The sequence below is a fragment of the Chironomus tepperi genome, unplaced genomic scaffold (assembly GCF_022539635.2).
Source record: "Chironomus tepperi strain 1889 unplaced genomic scaffold, CSIRO-AGI_Ctep_v1 contig_128, whole genome shotgun sequence".
In the NCBI taxonomy this organism is placed as follows: Eukaryota; Metazoa; Arthropoda; class Insecta; order Diptera; family Chironomidae; genus Chironomus; species Chironomus tepperi.
Window position 1 is genome coordinate 602,351 of NW_027226250.1, and position 23,701 is coordinate 626,051.

The 23,701-nt window shown below is 31.1% G+C and overlaps 1 protein-coding gene across 2 annotated transcripts in view; it reads right to left on the reverse strand.

The window, feature by feature from the left end:
- Positions 1 to 6: 6 nt before the first annotated feature.
- tkv (serine/threonine receptor kinase thickveins) overlaps positions 7 to 23,701 on the reverse strand; it is a 97,015-nt gene continuing 73,320 nt past the window's right edge. Inside the window, exons 1-5 of one of the 2 annotated variants that reach the window (XM_070636393.1) lie at positions 22,115 to 23,397; positions 3,469 to 3,650; positions 2,512 to 3,358; positions 2,108 to 2,438; positions 7 to 2,037 (exon numbers count right to left, since the gene is read on the reverse strand). In XM_070636393.1, coding sequence (XP_070492494.1) covers positions 1,893 to 2,037; positions 2,108 to 2,438; positions 2,512 to 3,358; positions 3,469 to 3,650; positions 22,115 to 22,292 — 1,683 coding nt within the window. In that variant the 5' untranslated portion in view covers positions 22,293 to 23,397 and the 3' untranslated portion in view covers positions 7 to 1,892. Of the gene's footprint in view, positions 2,038 to 2,107; positions 2,439 to 2,511; positions 3,359 to 3,468; positions 3,651 to 22,114; positions 23,398 to 23,701 lie in introns of those variants that run through there. The other variant, XM_070636394.1, reaches the window with a different exon arrangement.

A 23,701-nucleotide genomic window follows, 5' to 3' on the forward strand; every position in this document is an offset into this window, starting at 1 on the left:
CGTGGCTTTTTTACCAATTAATATTTTTTTTTCTTTATTATCTTTTCACTTTGTCATCAAACGTTTTTGTTTTTAAGTTACTGTTATTAACTAGTTTTCATTTTTACATTATCTAAACTTTTTTGTAAATTATATTGGGGATCGTTCATAAATGACGTTCATTGAAAAATTGGAAAACTGTACCTCCTGCTCATCGTTTATACTGAAACCTTTATGGTTTGCCGAAAATCTGCAGGCTTGTCTTTTCAATTGTTCATTATGCGCAGACTACGCATTCTACTGCGCAATATTACGCTTCCAGGTGCGCAAGGCTGCGCTTCTAATTTTGACAATCTCTTACTGAAGATACTTGAAGACGGTTGAATGTGTCTAAATATCCAACTTTTTCATGAACGTCATTTATGAATGATCCCTCATCAGATCACCTCATCATCATAAAACAGTAACAATTTAATACTTCAAAATTAAGAACCAATTGTACCTTTTCATGATGATTAGCTGTTCTGACATTTATTCTACTTTATTATCATGATCACCTTGTAGAAGACTTTTAGCATCTAAAAATCGATTTTAAATCATGTTTTGGAAAGGCATTAATTGTCATTATAAAATTTGGCCTCTGTGTAAGCACATTTGAATGCTTCCGTTAAGTCAGTGTTGTTCAAACTGTTTGTGTGGCATGTCACACATTAGTGATTGTGTCACGACACACCTTTGTGACATGTCACGACAAACCGTAGTGGTTGTGTCACGACACAGTATATGATTCAAGGCATTTCTAGTCCCGAGTGGACAAAAATTCGGTAAAACTAGTCATCAACTGGACATAAACTTGTCATCAACTAGTTATACCATATTTTTGTGCACTCATTATCCATGTAACCTGCATATGTATTGAACATTAGTGCAACACATATGACACATTTTAGTTACATGTCGAGTGTGTCACGCCACACAGTTTGGACAACACTGCATTAAATAATGCTTCAAATTATTTTTCTATGAGTTCTTGTTTTCACATGACATATCCATAAGGCAAGTGTTCATAAATGAAGCCTTTTTGTGTACCCATTCAATTCGTCCTTTACGTAATTAAAGGCAAATGATTTTTTTATGTATATTTATTTTATTTTCAGTTACTTACAGCAATAGTTAATTAAACTAGAAAATAAGTTTTATGTACTACATGTTTTTTTGTATCGTTATACTTCTTTTTTTACAAAAATCTTGGCACTTTAGTGTTAAATGTTTATTATTTCATACATGTAAAATAGATCAGTTTATTATCGACGGCTATGTACATGATTATATCCGAAAAGAAGAAAAAATTTAATTGATTTTTTTTTCATCTAAATATTTATAAAGCTTTTGTCGATCATTCTTCAATGTTGCATATCCATATTTACAATTTGATTTATGTATACATCATAGATGTATTAAATTCGTAGCAGATTGAAGAATTGTGCTATCTTTTTTATTATTAATTTAAAATTTATTAAGTCCATTCATATGGCATTTAAATTAAAATCTACATGAATCTATTCATATTATGAAAAATCATCTTTAATTCATTCGTTATAAACGAAATAGCAATTTTCACATCTTTTTCTTCTTCTTTTTAAGTCAAATTATAATAAAAATTACAGAAATTTTCAACAAACAAAAATAATGGATGAGGAAGTTAGTATGTGTACATAATTTAAATTTGAAATTACCGTTAAATTTTTCAAAATAAATCACTAACATTATCAAAGATTTTTACTGTTTTTACTATAAAATTCATGTAATAGTGTTAGTAGATTTTGAAAATTTAACGGTCATTTACATTTTCACATACATCCATACTAAAGGAAATGAATTAATTAACAAAAAAAGGCTTTAAACTGAGAATATTACACTAAGTTAATTTTAACGTCGTTATCGAGTTTATTGAGTGACTTTTTGACACGGAGGGCTGTTAAACGTACAGCTGGATTTGGATGCCAGCACTCTTGCATGATCTTTGATAACATCCCAAGAACATCTTCCTGTGTCCATCTGTGGAAATAGAAGAAAATAAATTTTTAAACAAAAAATCTCTTTAAAAATCATTTTATGAAGTAATTACCTTTGAGGCACAGGTGGTCGAATGCCTTTTACACATACAGCATCATACATATCTTGAAAGCTTGGATCGGAAGGAACAACATCATGATAAGGAAGTGCATAATCCTCACATGTTGCATTTTTCGTCGACTGTATTGTTGTGATGCATCGTCTGCACATTTCCCAAAATACTAAGCCTAATGAATACATATCAGCCATTTTAAATGCTTCAAATGATTTTGTATCCATCGTTTGGTCCAGTGCTTCTGGTGCCATATAACGTCTTGTTCCAACTCGTGAATTTGGTGCTATTTGTATTTCATCCGATTCCGATGTGTACTTGACAGCAAGTCCTAATAAAATAGAATAAATTTTTATTAGCTTCATGAAAATATTTGAGGCATAAAAGAATGTTTTAGAACTTACCGAAATCAGCGATCGCACACTGTCCATTATTTTTAACGAGAATATTTTTCGATTTCAAATCACGATGAGCAATAGCCGGCTTGCCAGGAGTGCCGAAAATTTCGGTATGTAAATGTGCTAAGCCTGATGACAATGAGAATGTCAATACTTTCAACATTTGTGGATTCAACACACGTTTCTGAAGATAATCATGTAATGATCCCAACTCATGATAATCGGTTATTAATAACATTTGCGTCCATGAACCAGTTCCTTTAATATCAGCAGCGATAAAGCCCAAAATATTATCGTGACGCATTAGCACTGTTTGATAGATTTCCGTTTCTCTGAACCATGATGCCTCCTCAGTTGTAAAGAAGACCTTTGCAGCAACCTTTTCATCACGCCATTTCGCCAGCCATACCTCACCATATCGTCCTTTTCCAATTGATTCAACCATTTGTATTTGTTTGGCAATTGTACGTTGTACTAATAATGGCAATCCACTGCCACTTCCTGAACTTTGTTCTACTAAATTAGCCAACGGTGATAAGTGACTTGCAGCTTGACCGTTCCAATTAGGCTCCATCAGTCTTTGATTTCGTCGTAATCTTTTATTCTCACGTCTCTTATATGAAATATATACAAAGAGAATGATAAACATAAAGACTGCTAAACAAACTAGCATCGATGAGAATAGGACAATATAAGGTATATTTGATGATATTGAAGGTTGAACAGGATCTATCGGTGAGGCGGTGGTTGATCGAGGTGTATAATCTGGAAATTTGTCTTTATTACAAAAATCACCATCTGAACAACAAAGTATGTTTGTTCCGTGAAATTGCGCTGATTTGCCAGCATTGCACTGTGAAGAAAAGGTTGAAATTTTATTAGTTTTGTTAATATGGACAACTAGCATAAGACAAAGATTGTGTAATCAAATCAAGAACTATAAGTCAATATAATGTTAATTACCTGTAGGAGAGAACTGCCTTGATCGGCTGATATGCATCCAAATGAATATTCCGCCTCCATTTGTCCTGTAATATCATCATAAACTTCCTCGACCATTGAAAAGCATTGTCCACCTTGTTTAACTTCACATGTTCCATTTTGTGTGGTTGTTGGGCAGTGACCTTCACAGTAACAACTTAGTCCTGTAAAATAAACAAATTAAAGAATTTAGTAAACAAGAATTAACATCCAGAAAAGTAGAAAATGGAGCAAATTAAGAGAATGTTATTAAAAAGTGTTACGTAACAATTTTAATAGAATTAAATATAAAAAACGGAAGTTCATAAAGAGGCGCCCAACATCATCCTGTTTCAATTGCGCGCAAGAGATCATTTCATATATTAAATTAGAAAAAAATTTAAATATCATCATCATCGACTGATTACTGCACTAATGAAGTGATTTAAAACAGATCAAACCAGCCGATTGATCTTTTCATATACACGGCCTATAAGAATAATAATGATAGTACATTCCTCCACATATTGATCACGCAACTCATTCTTAAATAGTTATCAAAATAGAAAAAAGAAGAAGAAAACATATTTTCAAATTCAAACGGAAGTTGAATGTGGAAGTTTCTTTCACACTATCGATAACTTCTCTATTTCGTTTATTCAAAACTGAGCTGTATTTATGAATTTTTTATTCCCCACACTTGCTTCACTTCTCTTCTCTACATTCATTCATTCAAACAAAACAGAAGCTGAAAAAATTATTTATTTTTCTTTAATCAATTTACATTTATCGTCGATTAACTCCAATAGATTGTAATCTTAACCTAAAAGAGCACACTTCCCGACAATGGCCAAGTGCCGAAATTCAAGAATAGCGTAAATCTTTTAAATAAATTCTTAAAAAGGTAATGTGATTTACTAAAATTTTATGTAAATATTTCATACTGAATCATTTATCATCCCACGACAATGACGAGATGAGAATTATATAAAGGAACAACATGTAAATTGAATGATTCGTTAGCGAGTTTCATTTGCAGCCAGAGTGACGACGACTTTTTAGATTCAGAAAGAGAGAGAATAAAAAATAAATACAAATGACAATTCTCGTACTAATGCCAAGAGTCTTGGACACTCTTATGAGAAAATGTGTGTATTTTTTTGTTTTGAAAAAATATTGTCTCGTCTCTAGAGGAAATCTGCTTAAAACAAGAATATTTGGAACGAATGTTAACAAGAATTTTGACAAATGATCTACGGACATGATATCTGCTTTTTAAAATTTCAGACGAAACAAAAGATTTTTTAACAAATTTCTTACACGAGCACTAATTAATATCGGAATGACATTTACATATTTAACACATTAAAAGAACATCCAAAATTCATTTCGATGATTGAAGTTATCATTGCTGAATTATCTAAAGAGTCAGAAAACAAAGCCCGAACTGTAAACTTGATTAAATAGTTTCAAAATTAATTTAATTATTCACAATGATGTTTATTGTTTAAAGTTCTAAAACAGACTGAACTTTCCTATAAAAAGGGGTTTTCAACTATGAAAAATAAATATTATTCAAATATCAAATGAACGTTATAACAGGAAACATCGAATTTCTCTCAATCAGCTGATCTGATCATTTAAAGATCGTCTAAACCTACTCAATATCCACAACCAAACCAGTCATGAGAGATACAGCAATAAATTTTGATTTTATTTATTGACTTCTTCGTACACAAATAGAAATCTTGGCTCTCAATGCAGAATTACAAAAACAACAAAAAAAAAGACCTAAAATAAGAAGCAATGATTGAAGAAATGAGAATTTCATTCAGGGTCATGCGACGATGAGGTTTCGCGCCAAGTCCGACATACCATTCATAAAAATAAATCAACATTTTTTTTTCTTTTCTTTCACTCATTAAAAGATGAATTTCTATCATGTGAGGCACCTACGCATTGACTACATTGTATGTCATGCAAGAGTGTCCGTCACAACTTCTTAACTTCTCTCTTTTTCTCTAATAGATGACAAGTATTTCATGTCGTTTCACTTCCGTTTGATGAGATTTATTTAAACCGTGACATAGATCGACACCCATGTGTCTTTACCCGACTTAAATCTTTATTTTTTCTCGCTTCTTAATTACTAAAGCATAAAAAAAAATTATTGATGAACGATTTGTGAGTAACGCAAACATTTTCACTTGCTTTTTCTGCATGATCTCCGACATTTATTTTGTGCGCGAGGCCAGTTTTATTATTATTATTATATATATTTTTGCGAGTAATGTGATGTTCGCGCGCGCGTGGACCAGAAAAACCAGTCTTTACGGAAATTTGAGGTCATCTTTACGGATGGGTTTTCTGTCATTCATTGTGATTATTTCTATTTTTTTTTTCTTCAAGCATCAATAAATATTGAGTAGGCGGTACATCATCTTATGTATGTTAACATTTATAACCATTATAATAATTATTATTATCCACGAAAGATACACACTATATTTTTGGGGAGAAAATCAGGTTTACTACGTACAGATGGACATGATGTCCATATAAAGTTCTTGCAAACTGTCGTGTCAATTTTCTACTGATTATCAATGCAAATTCAGTTTTATTGGAACTTATATATATTTTTTTATACTGGAAGCTTTATTTGACCAGCTGTTCGACATCTCTTTGAGTATGAAGAAGAAGAAACAAATAATAATAATCTCTTGCGAATGGATATTGACATGACAGCTTATTATGGGCATCTAAAATGAGCACTCGCTTTATATGTATTTCTTTTATAATCGGATCTTGTGTATATACATATATTTTTTGAGTTAAAAATTGAAATATGCCAATATGCCATGTAGAGATCGTTTAAATTGTCAATTAGTTGCCTTTTTCTGTCCATAATTACTGTCCTATCAGTAAAGTTTCTCATGCAAAAGAGCTTTTCACTACTGTGCGACTTTTAATAATTTACCATTTTAAGTAACCAATTAATTTATGTAATATATCAATCTAAAAGCTCTAACCGAGCAGCACAACTTGTTAGTTAGGGCACAACTAAGTATGTGTATTAACAGGAAGGCGCGAAGTTGCCCAAACTGGATCTTGACGGATGATTTCTTCTCAATTTTACTGTTTTCAGGCGACTTCTGAGTGAGGCCATGGATCATAATTGATCTGTCCAACCAGTATGTCTATTGACAAAGATGCAGTTCCTTACAATGTACCGCTCGGATACACAGAATTACGCTAATAAATTTTGCAATTTCCTTTTAATAATATTGTGAAGTACATCTGATATATGCAATATCAGCGATAAGATATTTCCAAGAATAGGGTAAGGCACTGAGTAAGGTAAACAATAAAGTTTGAACTATTTTTAACAACAATCAAGTACTTTTGTCAAGAGTTCTACGTATTCAATTGACCATAATTCAATTTAAAAACAAACAATTCTTGTTGTTCTTGTCTTTGTTATCAGCATTGCTTGTGGGATTAGCTACTGTACTTTTACGAAAGGTGTTTACTTTGGACTTAAATTTTGATTTTCGTTGAATTTAGAATTAACGAATTTAAATGCAGGAAGGCTGATAAGGTTTATCGGAAATAAAGTCGATTGTTTATATTTATAGCTCAAGGTCTTTGATTTTGAATGTGTTGGAGTAGCTTCATTTTGATACTTAATGACTTAAGTCTGTATGAATTTGCAAAAAAAAAACATAGAATTTTCACTTATTTTTGTTCGGAACGGGATTCGAACCTACGTCCTACGATTTCTGATTATTTGCTTTTACTGGTTTTTACCACTAAGCTATCGAACTGTGTTAGAATTAGTTGGCAGAAGGGCAATTTAAGCAATTGTTCCGATCTTAAGGTTTCTAGATAGTGTATAGCAATGGTGGACAACCTTTTATTTTTCGCGGCATACCATGATAAGGCACCACCAAAATTGCACACGAATAAGTCACACTAGTGAACCGCGGTACACATGTTGTCCACCACTGATGTATAGGGTTCGTCCACTTATTGCGTAACCCTTGTCTTCTACTCTTAAGTGTGTTACGTTATAAGTGAATAGTCCCATTTATGATTAATGCGGATTTACTTAGAAACTCCAATAGAATTCACGATTATTAGTTAAATTTCAGTATTTTTCCACCACAAAATAATAATTATTTTAAAAGCTAGTTTTGTCACGAAAAAGTCACGATAATGAAAAAAACAGAAAACTCACTTTAACGACTTCACTCATCAATTTTCATCAATTAAAACCTGATAAGTTACTTAGACTGTTACATCACATACATAAGTTGCATGTAATGAACACAAAAAAAAGTGTTTCCCGCTTTTATTTTTTACAGCACAATTACTCTCTACTTGTAAAGTTGTGCTGATAACACACGTCGATATTAAACAATCTTGAGGTTTTTTTTATAAATGTAGCAAGCGTTATCAGCAGTTTTGTAGACAGGTACATGAACGATATGTATATTTTTTTTTTGGTTCGTGCAATTCATTTTCGTTTCCTTTCCATTACTGTTTTTATTTTTTATTATTTTTTGGGGTTCACACGAGTAGTAAACATACAATTTGTTATTGTTTCACATAGTATTGATTGACATTGATAAGATGAAATGATTTTTTTGAGAAATTGAGTGCGTAGATGGAGGCAAATTGACTGGATGATAAGGAAAAGGAGACTTTTAACACCAATTTCAGACATTTTTTGACTTGAAAATTACTATGCCATTTAGCAGTAGTGAGTAGGAATGAACAAAATGAGTTCACGAGGTCACAGCACGTGAAAAAGAACTGAGAATATAATTATAATCTCCAATCAATCAATCGAATACAGTATCAATAAAAACTGATAGTAAATGAGTGCCCTCAAGCTCACTTCATACTTAACAGCTCTTAAAATAAGCCATAAATTAGCATTTATTGTTTTCTGGCAGGCAAGCTACTTCAGATTTGGTCAAACATTAAGAAAAAAAAACTCCAATCAATTATTCGTGGCACAATCTCAATTTTAATTATGTACAGGATAGGAATCAGAGATGTAAGAAGACTTTTTGGCACAAACCAAGCTATCCAAACTAACAGTTACTTATGGATAACGATCAGCGTAAAGCAGATAAGACAATCAATTGAGAAATGTTAGCATGATCTTGTAAAAATGAGAATTTTGCATTATCTGATTCATTAACATTGTTCCTGTTAACTTGATAAAACTTTTGCTATGTTTAGATTAGTATGAAGTAGCTTTCAAGACTAAATCAACTCTTGATTTAGCAGCAAATGATATTTAAAACTCGAAGTGAGAAAAAAAAGTTTCCGCCATTTTGCAAATTATTCAAATAAAAACACGTTATTTTACTGGAAGTCTGTTGGTCGATCAAAAGACCGAAAAAAATTAAAAAAACACGCATCATTCATGGATTAAAATTAATTTGTTGAATATTTCTCAAATAAATATTCATAAGACATTTGTTTTCGTTATTGTTGACAAAAAAGCTAGTTAAATTAAATGCAAAGCAGTTGATAAATCCAAAGTAAGCCATGCTATACATGGAAGTTGAAACATTTTCTTAATTCTACATTATGAGCTATACATTTGTATTTTTAAGCGTTTCATCTTAAACCGCACAGCGTACATTCAAAAAAAGACACAAAACTTAGAGGTAGAATGTCATAAACGTGCATATGCCAAAAAAAATACTACAATTTTGAGTATTTAAGATAAAAAAAATATACTTTTGCCATTGCTGTGGGCGATGTTGATGTTTTACAATAAGAAATGGAAGGAAAGTCGACTCTGGTATTGTGCCGCACATTTTTCTTTTGATGTTAACGCTTACCAATTTTAAGTTAGAACTGAGGTAAAATACCGAAGCTTACATTTGATATTCCAATCATAAATTCATACGTATATTAAGCGCCTTATCAACGCTATTCTTGGACAGAAAATGTACAAAAAAGAAACAAATTGGTAGAATTGATTAGTTCATATATTTCACGTCACCGAAAAAAAAAACTTAAATTTATGGTTTCATGTATCAATACATACATTTTCATTGTATACACATTCGTGTCATATCGCTAGCCTTGCCTCGTTTTACAAATTGTCAAAAAAAAATTTTCATACATGCTTTTTTTTCCTCCTCTTCTCTCTTATTTTTCACAAATAACAGCAATCCATCAAAATTGTCAACTATCGTTTGTGTGTTGTTGATTTTACAATATATTTTTTTTTCTCTTCTACATGCTTCCTACATCCCTCTTGTACATAGAGTGCGAGTGTGCGTATGATATGCATCAATGAAATTTGTGATTAAAGCGCACTTTTTGTGCTGATTTTTTTTATGAGGAATTAAAGTCTATCCAAACCCTACTTTAAGGATGACAATGAACACAATCAGGATAGGAATGGTAACCATCTCCGAACCCAACATGAACAAAGACACAATCAACACACTCTCCTAGATGAGATCAATCAATATAGATAAAGCATACTCAAAATTATGACCATACTCATGAGTATTCGGAACTAGTCTGTTCGGAACAGCAAACTGGACTGGACTAATAACCACGATCCAATGCAAATGACAGACTGTAAATGTAAATTAACGTTAAGTTAAGTTGATATCTTAGCATATACCTTCAGTTGTCCTTATCTCTATGGCTGCTAATGCTGGGCGTTCTATGCCACAGAAGCTGAGATAGGTGTAAGGAATAACACAACGTGTTCTCTAAGGCATCCCTACGTCGTAGCTAATAATACCCGGGAAGTCTCGGTCCCGGCATCGAGAACTCTTAATCGCAGCACTGTTACGGATGATTTTGACCCATTTTAAGAGCGAGAAATGTAGATCACCTCATCAGTCCCACTCGAAACCGTTCTATATACGACAATATGCATTACGTCTCTAAATCATCGATAAAAAGTAAATGCGTAATGCGTCCACATTCATTATACGTAATATAGAATGCAAACAATCAATAGATATGATAAAAAGGAAATTTTAGATATTGACATTAAAAACAATGAATCATTTTTCAGGCTTGCATGACATTTCAGAAAAGATTTATATTACAATTGTTCACTTTTAAATGAAAATAATGCGGAATGCGGTGCTTCACGTTACATTACAATTCATAAATGAATTATGGCTAAAAGCATTATAATAATTTAATAAAGTGTAAATTATGACATGAGCATTGAGTACGGACGGGATTTTGATTCTACAGTCATTAGGATTTATTGCAATTTAGTTGAAGTTAAGCATCGGTTAATTAACCTTGAAAAGCCGTGCTTAAGTGAAAAGATTTGTTAATATTTTTGAAAGCCGTTGTCGTTTTTTTTGCGGATATAGCTAATAACAATGCAATTATCAGATTCCGTCTTAATTGTCTGAATTGTATATGTTTTATTGCTATACAATCAAAAAGTTGTAAATATTATTGCTGCAGTATAAAGCATGTATGCAAATGAACTTTTGTGTGAAAAAAACAACAACAGCAGTTACTGACATCTACACGAAAGCTAGTTTATGTCTTCCGATTTATTGACATTAATTTTAATCGTTTTATTCTACATTTAAATAAATTTTTATTAGCTTAATTTGAACTGGATATCTTATAATCAATGTTGGTTTATGCCTTATCATTAATAATCTATCAGATGACACCTGAGTTCCTATTAGATCATCAATTGAGAATAGACAGCAGTCCATAAGAATTCAATACTTTTCAAGATGTTAAGTTGTTTTGCTTAACATTCAATGATTCATCTTATAAAATTTCCATGAAAATTCATTAGATTACGAAAAATTCCCATAAAATATCATCACCTGGAACTGATTGGAAATTCAAAATTGATCTGCATAAGTCAGAAAAGATTTGAATAACAAAACACAAAAAAATCATCAAAACACTTCGACGAAATGAAATCTTAAGTGATTAGGGAACATTTGGAAATGACGTAGACTCATGAAAATAAAGGACAAAATCTCGGCAACCAGATATCAAGAAAGGAAGTGCAATTCCGATATCAATTGGTCTGGAAGTGCAAAACCATCTCTATACACGTTAATTAATGATTTTTCATTTCATGAACAAAACAAGAAAACATTTTTAAAGCGTTGCTTTCATTATATTTAAACTTTTAGCAACCGTTAAGTGATAAAATTCTTTAACGTATAAAATTTATTGAGATTTGATTTGTAATTTACTGGATCTTATTTTTTTTGTCGAGGAAGTGAGTGAGCTTCTCTTGGATCTTGGTTTTTAGGTTGTATTAAGTGTAATCTACACTAATTAAATTTCTAAAATCCATTTTGAAGCAAATCGTTACATAATTTCCGAATATTCCCAAAATTAAAGATTTTTGCATCAATATTCGTGGAAGGAAATGCCTCTAATCTCTAACAAAAAATTAATTTTCATCATGAAATGACAAAAACAAAAAATCTCTTATTTTTAAAAGCAATTCCACCACACCTCTTTAATTCCAAAAGTTATAGTTAGCCTATCTACTTTACATAATCGAGAACACGAATTTTGAATCAGTAATGGCAAAAAGTTTAGCCAACGTTCATTTGCTTAAATAATTCTTTTATGTTAATTAATTTGTTATAATTTACATTTTATGCAATTCGCGTTGACAGTTGGCTACATAAATCGCTTTTAATTCTATACCCATATTTTGTACTATCGTGTACGTATCATGACAGGCAAAAAAAAACAGCTAGCACCTGTAATTGATGACTATTTCTTTAAAATGTCAATTAATTCATTCATCAAATTATATATCTCGTAATAAATTAAATCAAATCCCGTTCCTTACTCACATATGTGTGTGTATAAGTGTAGGTATGAAAAATTAACTCAAAAGACTTATTTTTTCTGCTTCTTAATTCTCAATAAATATTGTATATTGAAATGAATTGCCACACACATGTGTGTTTTGTCCGAAGTGTACGATGATGTCATATTACGCCTTACCGAACAGAATCGAGTACGGGGCGCGCGCAAAAGAAATATATTAATATATTATATAGAGGAATGGATATAATTTGAGTGAGTGTAAAAATAACAATTCGCTGGCAGATTTTCTGTATTATACTCGCCAGACTCGCTGTCTTTTTCGAATATATACATTTTTTTTTCTTCCTTTTTGCTTTACTCACAAAGCTAAATGAGAATGAACAAAAAAACAAAAATATTGCACCAGGCATTCTCAAATGTAGTTGTTACTGATCACGACGATGGTGATGATGAGACGAAAAATGTCGCGACTTTGCCGTTACTCTTCATTCTATTTATTTATTTGTGAGTAGCATCTCATGATAATTTTACGAGAAATCGCATTTATATATAAATTAATTAAGGCAAGCAGTTGTCGTTTTTGGGTCTTTATGTGTGTGACTTGCTTTATGTGTCTCGTAAAAATCAATTTAAAGACATAAATTTCGTTCCTAAATAGAATCATTTTTCGCTATTTGTACGTCTGTTTGTCTGATCTAAATTTTCTTGGCACACTCAATGACGATGGCAGTGCCATTTTTTTTTTGTTGTTGACTTAAACAAATTGCATGAAAAATTTTGCATTTATGAAACATTCTGTTGCTGAAAATTGAGTCTAGACGTGCGCAAGATGAAAGCATTCTTACAAATGAAGCTGTTTTTCTCATCAACATTCTCGTAGCTGAATGAGAGTTAAAAGTTTCCTCATATTTTACGTGATGAAACGATTTTTAATGCTTAATTACTTCCAAGAATATGTACATATGACTGTATTTAAGAGAATGACTCAAAAACTACTTCTTTTAGTTAGTCGCGCGTAATGTCAAGCGATTTCACACCAAAATAGACATGGAAACATTTTCATATTTATTATTATTAATCTTTAGGAGCTTAAATGAATTGAGACGAATGGATAAAGGCGATGGAACAGCCAAATGTTACTTCTTCTTTACGTGAAGGCAGAGAGAATCAACACACAATACACAAAAATTGAATGGATTATTTAAATTTATTCAATCAAAATCCAACAATATATTTTTTCTTACTTCTTCTCCTCATTCGTGAGCGCTTGCATAATTAATTTTATGATAAATAAACTTATAGAGCTCTTCAATCGTGTGACGCAGACTTGAGATAAATTGTTTTTGCAGCAATTGGTATTTAGAACAGATGAATTAGTATTATTATCCTACATTTAATTCCTAATGTTTCCTAGTCTCGTTTGCATCTAGTCTACTAGGTTGTTGCTATTCATAAAGGATACGCGAACGACACGAAATGGCTTGCTTTATGATCACTTAATTAGAATCAGAGATTTGAGTTGATTCGGATGTTGCTTGCAAAGTATATTTGATCGAGTTGACGAGCTGGTGAGTAGACAACTTAAGTCGAGCTAATTTCAAAATTCAAGTCAACTCGATTGCTATTAAAATTCGAATTGATTTCAAACTCTCATCAGAATCTATTCAAGCCAAATGAATAGAAAATCCAGATACTTATTGAAATCATGTCACTTATGACGTCTAAATTTTAATAGAAGATTTTATGTAGCTCTGCGACGCGGATTATTAAAAATCGTTTGATTACTTTGCAAAAGATGATAAGAAATGGTCTCTACCCGAATAGCACATGCCAATTAATCGAACAACCAAACTCTATGCAAAAAATTTAGTCGGTCTGGTTCCGAATTTAAACTGAATTCGGTTACTCGTCAGGATCACGTTGACCTGATGCCAGTTTCTCAGTATACACCTAAACTTGCATATCATATGGTATACCTTAGGATAGGGGTAGGTACAAGCGTATACCTTAAGTAAAGGTAGGGATGTGTCTACATTAGGATAGAGGTAGGTGTACACAAATAAGAGTAGGTGTATAGTTTTCTGAAAAGCCGACCCCTAATCGCCCTTTCCCTCCTATCACTTGACTAAGTACCACTGTAATGAAAGTGGGACATAATATTCAATTTAGAGACCATATAGAAATGCCACTAAGTCTATAAAAATTCATCAACATTTTGAGAACATCCGACACAGTCAAAGTACAATCGTACTCTAATTAATGCGCAATATTCATGATATTTATTTTTTTGCAATTTAAACTTGCAATTCTGTTCGTATTTTCCTTTAATTTAAAACAGTGTCACCCACATAAAGAGAACGAGAGAGATATAAATTAAAAGTGCAGAAATGAATACAATATTATTTTTTTTTGCTGAATTACACCCCACATTTGATTTTAATTGTAGATTTTTATTTTAATTCCGCTGAAACACAAATAATTATTGCGAAAAAAAGCTATTTTTCCGAGTTATGAACTTTGAATATAATTAGTGCTTATACAACATATACACAACAAATTTAAAATCTATTTAAAATTGCACTCGACACTCGAAATGCAAGCATAGCTCTCAGTTGTATAGATTTGTTTAGTTCTACTATAGCTTTATCTCTACGCTTTGATAATGAAAATTGCGCCTTCATTTGTGTGTACATCGTGATGATCACCCGACAATTAAATGCAATTATTTATTAATATTCAATTGATGAAATGCTCATTCGGTTTTGTATTACTACTCATTTTTTGTTGCCTCGTGCCTCATGGGGCATTATTCGGATGGCAATTTATAAAATTACCATTAATCAGCAATCAATTGAGTTTCTCTTTCCATTCAATTTTATATTAAAAAAAATTGACAAATGTCTGATCTTTTTTCACTTTATTCGCGTACGTATTTTGCATATTATGAGAAGAACAAATCAGGCGATATATGGGGATATTAAGTCAATTTCATTCATTATCACAATCAATTCATTCATTAGTAGCTATTCTAATATATTGAAATTTTCTTTAATAAATGCAAAGCCATGCATGCTGACGCAATTGTAAATTTCTTGGATATTTGCATATAGCAGAAAATGTAGTATAAGAGTTACTCTGCTGTAATATTGCAAAACGCATTTGTCTAGTTGAGTTGTATGTCAATTATAATTGAGTATATTCATGAAAAGCCCGAGCGACACAAGTGATGAAGGGTCCGTCATCGTGTCCACTAAGCCTCTTTTGTTAACCACGTCATATGATAGTCATATAGAAGCCCATAGAAGCCACATGGAGACAGGACAGAGTCACTTTAGAGGAGTGTATTCAGGGGATACTTAGCCATTACATTTGAGGATTGGGGAGGCCGACGTCTGACTCCGAAGTTGACCATCAAGTGCAAGCACACCGCTTTCGACCAGAGCTGTGCCGGATTATGTCCTTAAAATAGTAGTTTAAAGTCCTACTCATATGAACGCCTTGCTTGTAGGGTAACAGCCCCAAGCCAAACAAGCTAGGTATAGTAGACTTACAACTTCGTAACTCCCAACTCAACCTGTACAAAGAAGACTACGAGAGGATATTAGGACCGCAGCATCAATAATTTAAGCATTACCTCTTACTTTATAGACTGAGTTTAAGAACAAAGAATTCCAAAAAGCATTTAAATGTGTTTGCAACTTTTAGATCATGTTCCACAAGCAATTAACCGAAAGTGACACCTCATATGTTCATATGTCGGCTAAATGCATTATAAAAGTAGCAACAACACGTTCAATTTCCATTCACAAACATCGTAAAATGAAATTTTATCGTAAATATAATTTTTCAACAGCTTCTAATTGCCTAGTTGATTGTAGTTGGACTCAAAAGCTGTTTATGCATTAATAATTATTCATAATCATCGTCACAACAATCAAAAAAAGTCGTTTGATTTAAAGCGTATAAATCTAATAAAATGTATATTTATATATGTAATGCGAGCGAGAGAGAGCAACTGTCTTTAAAATATTCATAAACTGGTTTACCTTTACCTACAACTACTATACCAATCAGCAGTAGCAACATGAGATTTTGAATGGAATTCCGATTAACACAAAAAAAAAATAAAAAATCGAGCAAATCAGCTTGTTTCTCTCATTCATATTTTGTTACTACTTCCATCATTTTATTACGATAGATAAATCTAAATTAAAATGTATAAATCATTGCACATACAAAATGTTATGTTTAGTGGATATGTTGAACAATGAATTAAGTTAATGGATTTTGTTTGCGAATATTGGGGGCGTAAATGAGATTCTGAAAAATATTTTATTTACAGATTGTCTAACAGTTGATGAAATATAAATCTTAATTTACCCCAGATGATTGTATTATGAAAGGAATTTTTTTTTTTGAATATTCTATTTTCACAGTTTTGTTAATTAAATTAACATTTTTATGAGAATTTTTGATTGACTCTTAAAAAATTTTTATTTTTATATTCTTTAAAAACAATCTTCAAAGAGATTAAAATGCTGATTTTAATGATGAAATTGCTACACAAAATGTATTCAAAGTGTCAACTTCAATTCCTTTTGATTTTTATTAATTTTCCCGATGTTACCAAGTCCCCTGTGTCCCTAGTATGCTTCAGATTATGTCTAAATTCCATCTAAACATTGATGCATGATCTAAATCAGTTGTGGGCAACCTTTTATCTTTTTGTGGCATATCTTAGAAGTTTGCGTCGATCGAAACCTTACACGGTATACGGTTCATAGCATTTCCATGTGCAGCAGCACACAGGTTGCCCACCACTTCCCTAAATCTTGCCCTATTCAAATAAAAACGCACTTAAATTTGAATTTCTTTCTTGGAATTTCTCTAAAGAAGAAAAAACATTTCAAAATTGTGACAGACAACAAGCTAGCACATTTAACTGTGAGTATAGTATATGATGATGTCGAGATGAGATGAGAAAAGGTGTATATTTCATTTCATATTATAAATACACATATATAAATTCCCATTCTGTTTGTTCAGCTAACAAAAAAATTCTTTTACAGTCTCTGTTATGGAATAACTATTTTTTGTAGCTGTTGACTCGGACTTGATATTTTTTCGATACTTTATATTTACATAGATATTTTTTTTTTTTTTTGTTTTTAATTTTTCTACTTGATATCTTTTCTTCTTTCTCATGCATCTCGTTATTATCTCGGATGGATTAATATTCTATTATTTTACCTCAATATTTACATTTAAATATTTATTTAAGAAACTTTAGATATGGAGGACTATTTGAGCAAGTTTCACTACTTCTATTTTTTACTTTAAAGATTGAAGTTTTTACACAAAAATGACAAAAATCCACGTTTGTATTATAACGTACATTTCAGATTTGAATAATAATTATTTTACATAGTTGAAAACCCCTTTTTATAGCAAAAGTTCAGTGTATTTTTGAATTCTGAAGAATAAACATTGTGAATAATTAAATACATTTGGAAGCTGTTTAATCAAGTTAATTAATAAATAAGCAATATGACACACATTTCTACAGTTAAACAATAACAAAATCTTGTCAACAAAATCATGTGTTCCTTAAAATAGCGAATATAAAGTTGCATTTTGAAAATAATTCAACTTAAATTCGTAAGATTTTGTTATGATCTGTCTAAAAGCAATTCGCAATCAAGCTTAACAGGAGCTAGTAAGTACTTAAGTGATTCCTGTGAAGCTTTTAAATTAATTCATGAGATATTAATCATCAAAATATGATATCCGTAGTATAAAAGTGTGAACACGCGTTTTTAATTGAAAAATTATCAAAGTCGTATCACTTTAGGTGCCAAAATTATTGCTAAAATCATCACCATCTAAACTGCCACATACTTCTCTAATTAGAGTAGTTTCCGATGAAACCTTAGACCGATAAATTTCTCCTCGTGTTATACTAATGCGATCAGGTGTCAATGCTAATGCAAAATATGGCACGTTTTCTAATTCGACTAGTCTTAAAATCATATAACAAGAAAATGGAAGTGCTAATAAAGGCAAGAATTTGTGCCGTTTACTCATCCATCATGAGTTTTCAATTTATTCACGTATATTTATTTTCAAATCTCGCTAAATGTCACACAAATATCATAAAAATTCTTTAAAAAACCTTTTGTTTTGTTATTGTTTCACATAAAGAAAGGTGGATCTTAATGTGTGCCGGCTCATAAATTAGTTATTGTACAATATTCAGCTAATGACTTTTATGTGCTTTATGGGCAAGAACATTTTTCCGCAAAAAAATAAAATATAAGAAATATCAAATCGAAACTAAACGATATGTAATAAAAAATTTGAAACGATAGTTTACATAACATTAACTTTTATTGTCTTTATTTTGGCCTGTATTTTTACTTTTCAATCGAACAACGAGCAATAAATTCATCAAATAATAAAAATTATTCGTTTTGTTATTGCTCGAAGACATAAAGATTGTTAAAAGTTATCAGTGCGCACGCTTAAGGTTAATTTTGTAAACTTTTAACGAGTTTTTTTGAATTTTATGTTGACTTAGGATTGTCAAGAGACTTTCGAGAGTTTCTTGAGTCTTAAGCATGGGTCGAGATCGACTTTAGTTCATTAAAAGCTGTTAATATTTGCATGGAATCTTTTTCTGCATATTCTTGTGAAGTATAACATTTCATACAAATTATTTGCATAGAATATTTTTCTGCTAACTCTTGTGAAGTATAAATTTTAGAAATATTTTGAAAACTAGCTCAAAGCAATTTAATCACAAGAACAACTTATAATTCATTACAAAATGAGTTGAAATTGTTAATTAATTAGATCTAAAAACTCTAATCAATTGATATTACGCCAAAAATAAGCCTGTCAAGCTTGCTTATCAAAAATCTGCTTGATTTGATATTTATTGTGGGTAGATTTTCTAATAAGAACGTAAATTTGAAACCATTTTGTCGATAATAGTAATCAAATCTAATACATTATTTCAAAAAACATCGGGTGTAAAAATTTTGATGGATTGACTTCGTTTGTAACCATTAAACACACAGAAAAAAAATGAGGACAGATAAACACATAAGGTTGGAACTAAAATAAAATCTGTTAAATGGCAATATTTTCCATTCTCTTTCAATAATTTTTTGATGAAAATTAAATTTGAACGAGGCGATAAAAGCTTTAACAAATATTTGAAATATGTTTACACACCATAACTAATATGTGCATGCATTCAAATTCATTTGTTTAAATAAAATTGTATTGATTTTTTTTTTTTTTCATTTCTTTTAATTTGAAATAAAAGAAAATCACCAGAAGCCATAAAAAGTATAAACAGGATTTCATGAAATCATCATACCAGCATGTACATATGCTAGTACCAATAACAAAACACGATCCAATTAGATGCACATTGCTGTACAGTTCATTCTTTTTTTTTATATTTCGTCGTTATTTATAACACACATAAGTCAAAGGTATTGGAAATCAATTCGGCAAATAAAGAAAAACTGACATTGCTGACTGTTTATAAACACGACCTGCGTGAGAAGAGGTGAAAGAGATGGAAATAGAAGATGGTAGAGATGAAACCCAGAGGCACATTAACAAGGCGACAGAATAATTTTTCACTGGTTTCTTATTCTTTGTTTTTATAAGGAAGAGACCATGTAACGACGGGATGGATATGAAGAAGAGCCAGACACAAAAAATAAGAACCAACATTTATTCAAATTAGAGTCTCTCTCTCACTTCTTTTCCTTCGTTATACGTGTTTTTAATTAATGTAACATTTCCAAAAATGCTTTTTCGGTTCTACTCTTTTATATTCCGTTCCTTTATATATTTTATTTTATTGAATGGATATTCTTTTGAAAACTTATCAAAGCTACTTATTATTGAATTTGTACTATACGTTGATAAGGCCTATCCTAATGAATTATGCATTTAATATTAAGATTATTGCTATCATCAAGTCAAATGAGTTCCGCGCTCATCATATGATCGAGAGAGATCTTAAGAACTGTACAATTTTGTGTGTATATGAATGAATGTATGAGTGATAGAGACAGCAAATGAATACAAATGAATTCCAATTAAATGAAACTTAACACTTCCAAAATATAAAATCAAATAAAAAAAAATAATTTTAATTCTTCTTTGCCTTAATTTTTCTTGCCTTTCCTCTCCTTCTCATTCTGAAGGCTGTTTGAGATGTTTTATAGTTTTCTAAATTTGTTGACCTGGGCAATGTCTGAATTTTTATGTTGTATGAAGACAATGATCTTAGAATGGATCAAGTTTTTTGAAATATCTAATAAATTTTTATACAATATTCTGCCATATTCTGTTATAATGTACGTTATTCTGAGGATGTATGCTAGTTCTGACAACAGAATTATTTGTGACAATGAGGGTAATTGGGAAAAGAACGCAAGGAAGACCTAAGTACTCATGAAAAGAAGCTGTTGATCGAGATAACAGTGCATTTGGTATTGGTAATTCGCAGATGGAAGCCAGCGATTAAGCCAGCTCTATAAACGTCTAAAGGAGGTCATGATCACAGTTGATCTGTACGATCAGCGTATTAAGTAAGTAGAGAGCAATGTGGGTGAATACTGGGGTTGATAATTGTTAAAGTATCATAGGAATTATGTATTCCGAGTAGGACTCGAACCCTCGTCCTATGACTTTGGTCTCATGCTCCCATCACTGAGTTATCGAAAGTTATTCGACTATAAGGTAATGTGTCATATGACAGTCTTTATCCCACAAATTACTAATCCCCATCCCTCGAAGGTTTGATCAAAAAAGATCCTGCGATTTTCCCTCAAACATGTAAATCAGAAGAAAACTGAAGAATTTACCATAAAAGGATTCAAACCCTCAATGGACCCAATAACTAGTGGTTTGCTCCAAAATATAGAGACTTGCTCATCAACAGCAATCAACAAATAAATACACCAGCCTTATAACAATAGAAATTCTTCGATGTTCTTGACGAAACACCCGAAATAGTTTAACATCAGCATAAAATTTGAAGTGTGTTGAAAAGGAAAGCACGAAATTTTTTTTCATGGAAAATCCATTGAACGGGAAACATAAAAATGAGAAGTTTTATCATGAATGCTTAATTAAATTTTCGAGAAAGAATAGAACATTTAAATGCGGGAATATTCTAATGAATTTAAAATTGGATGCAGGTATGGATGGTACATAATCCACAATATCATAAATTGTTGATTCTTCTTCAATTCTATGTTGCCACAATTCTTATGGCTGTTATTATTACTTATATTTTTCTATAGACGCAAGTAACATACATTTTATCGTATTGCAGATCTATTTATGAGCACTTTTTCTTATTCCTTTACTTATGCTTTATTCTCTTGTCTCTTTGAGTCTTTTTACTCTTTCAAATATGGAATATATAGTAACGAAAACGAAAAGGAGACTCTTTTTGCCAATGTATTCCAAAAAAAAAAAAACTGCTGATCATATCAATGCAGCAGCAAGGATGGAATGAAATTATTGAAAGAATAACAAAAATAAAAGAAACTGTTGCGGCTCACAAGAAATCATAATGTGAAAAATAATAAATGTTAAAGGAAAGGTTTATGCTGTTTTAATATGTTTTGCAGCATACACTAAAGAGAGCATCGAGCATCAGAAAATTTATTCTCAATATATCGCTTTTTTATACTTTTTTTTTTAATAAAATAAATAAAAAAAAAATTTCTCTTTTTTTTCTCCATTCTCGAAAATAAAGAAACAAAACAAAAAATTTATTATTTACCATGTGCCTTCTTCTTTCTGTTTCTCGGCGCCATGTCTGATTGCCCTTTAGTTTTTCTCCTAACTCTTGGCATTTCAGCACTACTCAGCAAGTCAAAGTTACGATTTCGTTTATTTTTCGCCTTTTTTTGCTGATCTGATTGCTGCGGTTGAAGTTGAATCTGATCCATATTTTCCATTATTAAACTTCTCTTTGTGTCCGTCTCTTATTGTCTTCAAAATATATATATTTATTATTTTATTTTAAGTGGATAGAATCAAATATCCACTTGGCACAAAACTTTTATTTTTGATTGTCAATTTAAATGATTCCGAGTCATGAGCAGCACCACAATTGTATCACATCTTGTTCAATATTTATTATTATACAATCACGTTGTAAGGTTCAATCTTGTTTACAAAATTTCAAGTTTGTTATGCACCGAAAATTTTCTCACATGTAAATCAGCATTGAAGCACTTTGATTTGTCTAGAATTTGCTATTTCCTCTCAAGATTTCTCAAGCTCGACACACACACAAGATTTTTAATTTATGTAGAGGATTATCGAAATAAACATCACATATCACTTAGTCGTTTGTTTTCATTAGACTCCAACTTAATCTCAATATATTTATATATTTTGTATCTAAATCATATGAGTTTCTAGCATGTCTCAGAGAATACTTGACAGCGATTGCATGTATAGTACAAAAAAAAAATATAAAGTTTTACACAACGAATTTGAAGAGAAAAAAAATCTAAATTTATATTTCCACAGACATCTTAAAAAAGGCCTTTTATTGAAGACATGAGAGAAGAAAAATTTTTAAAATTATCTATGTTTGATGCTGACTGCTGACGATGTGTGTTTCTTTTTTTATTTTTGTAACAACTTTTACTCTATTTTTTTTTTTTAATTTTTGCCACAAATTACGCGCTACGAGAGGTGCGATAAGACACTTTTTGGCACTTTGTTCTTCTTTGTATTAACGTCTGTCCTTTAACAATTTCCGACTTTTACTGAAATATTTATTGTTCTGCTTCTCACTTTAAACTAATACTTTTTGAATGATAACATATGAAAATATAGTCATATTCTCCTGAGGGCAGTTCCTTTGTCCCTTAATTAAATTTTTTATAACACCTTAGACACTTCTTCGGATGTCCTCACGATAATAAATTATTTATGAATGTTCTGTATATTTTTATTCAAATAAATATGAACAAAAGAAACTTTTTTTTTAAATATTTCGAGACGTAAAAATTTTCACGTCTTTAATCACGAGTCACTCTCATAAGACTAAATAAATGCGATTTACTTTCAACATGATCTCTGAGTTCTTTTTTCGACTTATTTTTTTGTGAGCGAGAGATTGAGAGAATTTTGAGAGAATTCACACATTCATAAATAATACATAGTGTTGAATTGCTCAAATATACACCAACACATAAGTTAAACTTGTACTGTAGAGTGTAGGTTCTTAGCAGCAAAAGAAAAGAAAAAAAAAAATTGTAAAGAATAGATCCTCACTCAATCAGTTTGTTTTTAATTTTTTCAAGCAGTTTGCTCTTTATTAAGAACTAGATAAATCTTATTCAGTTCACTT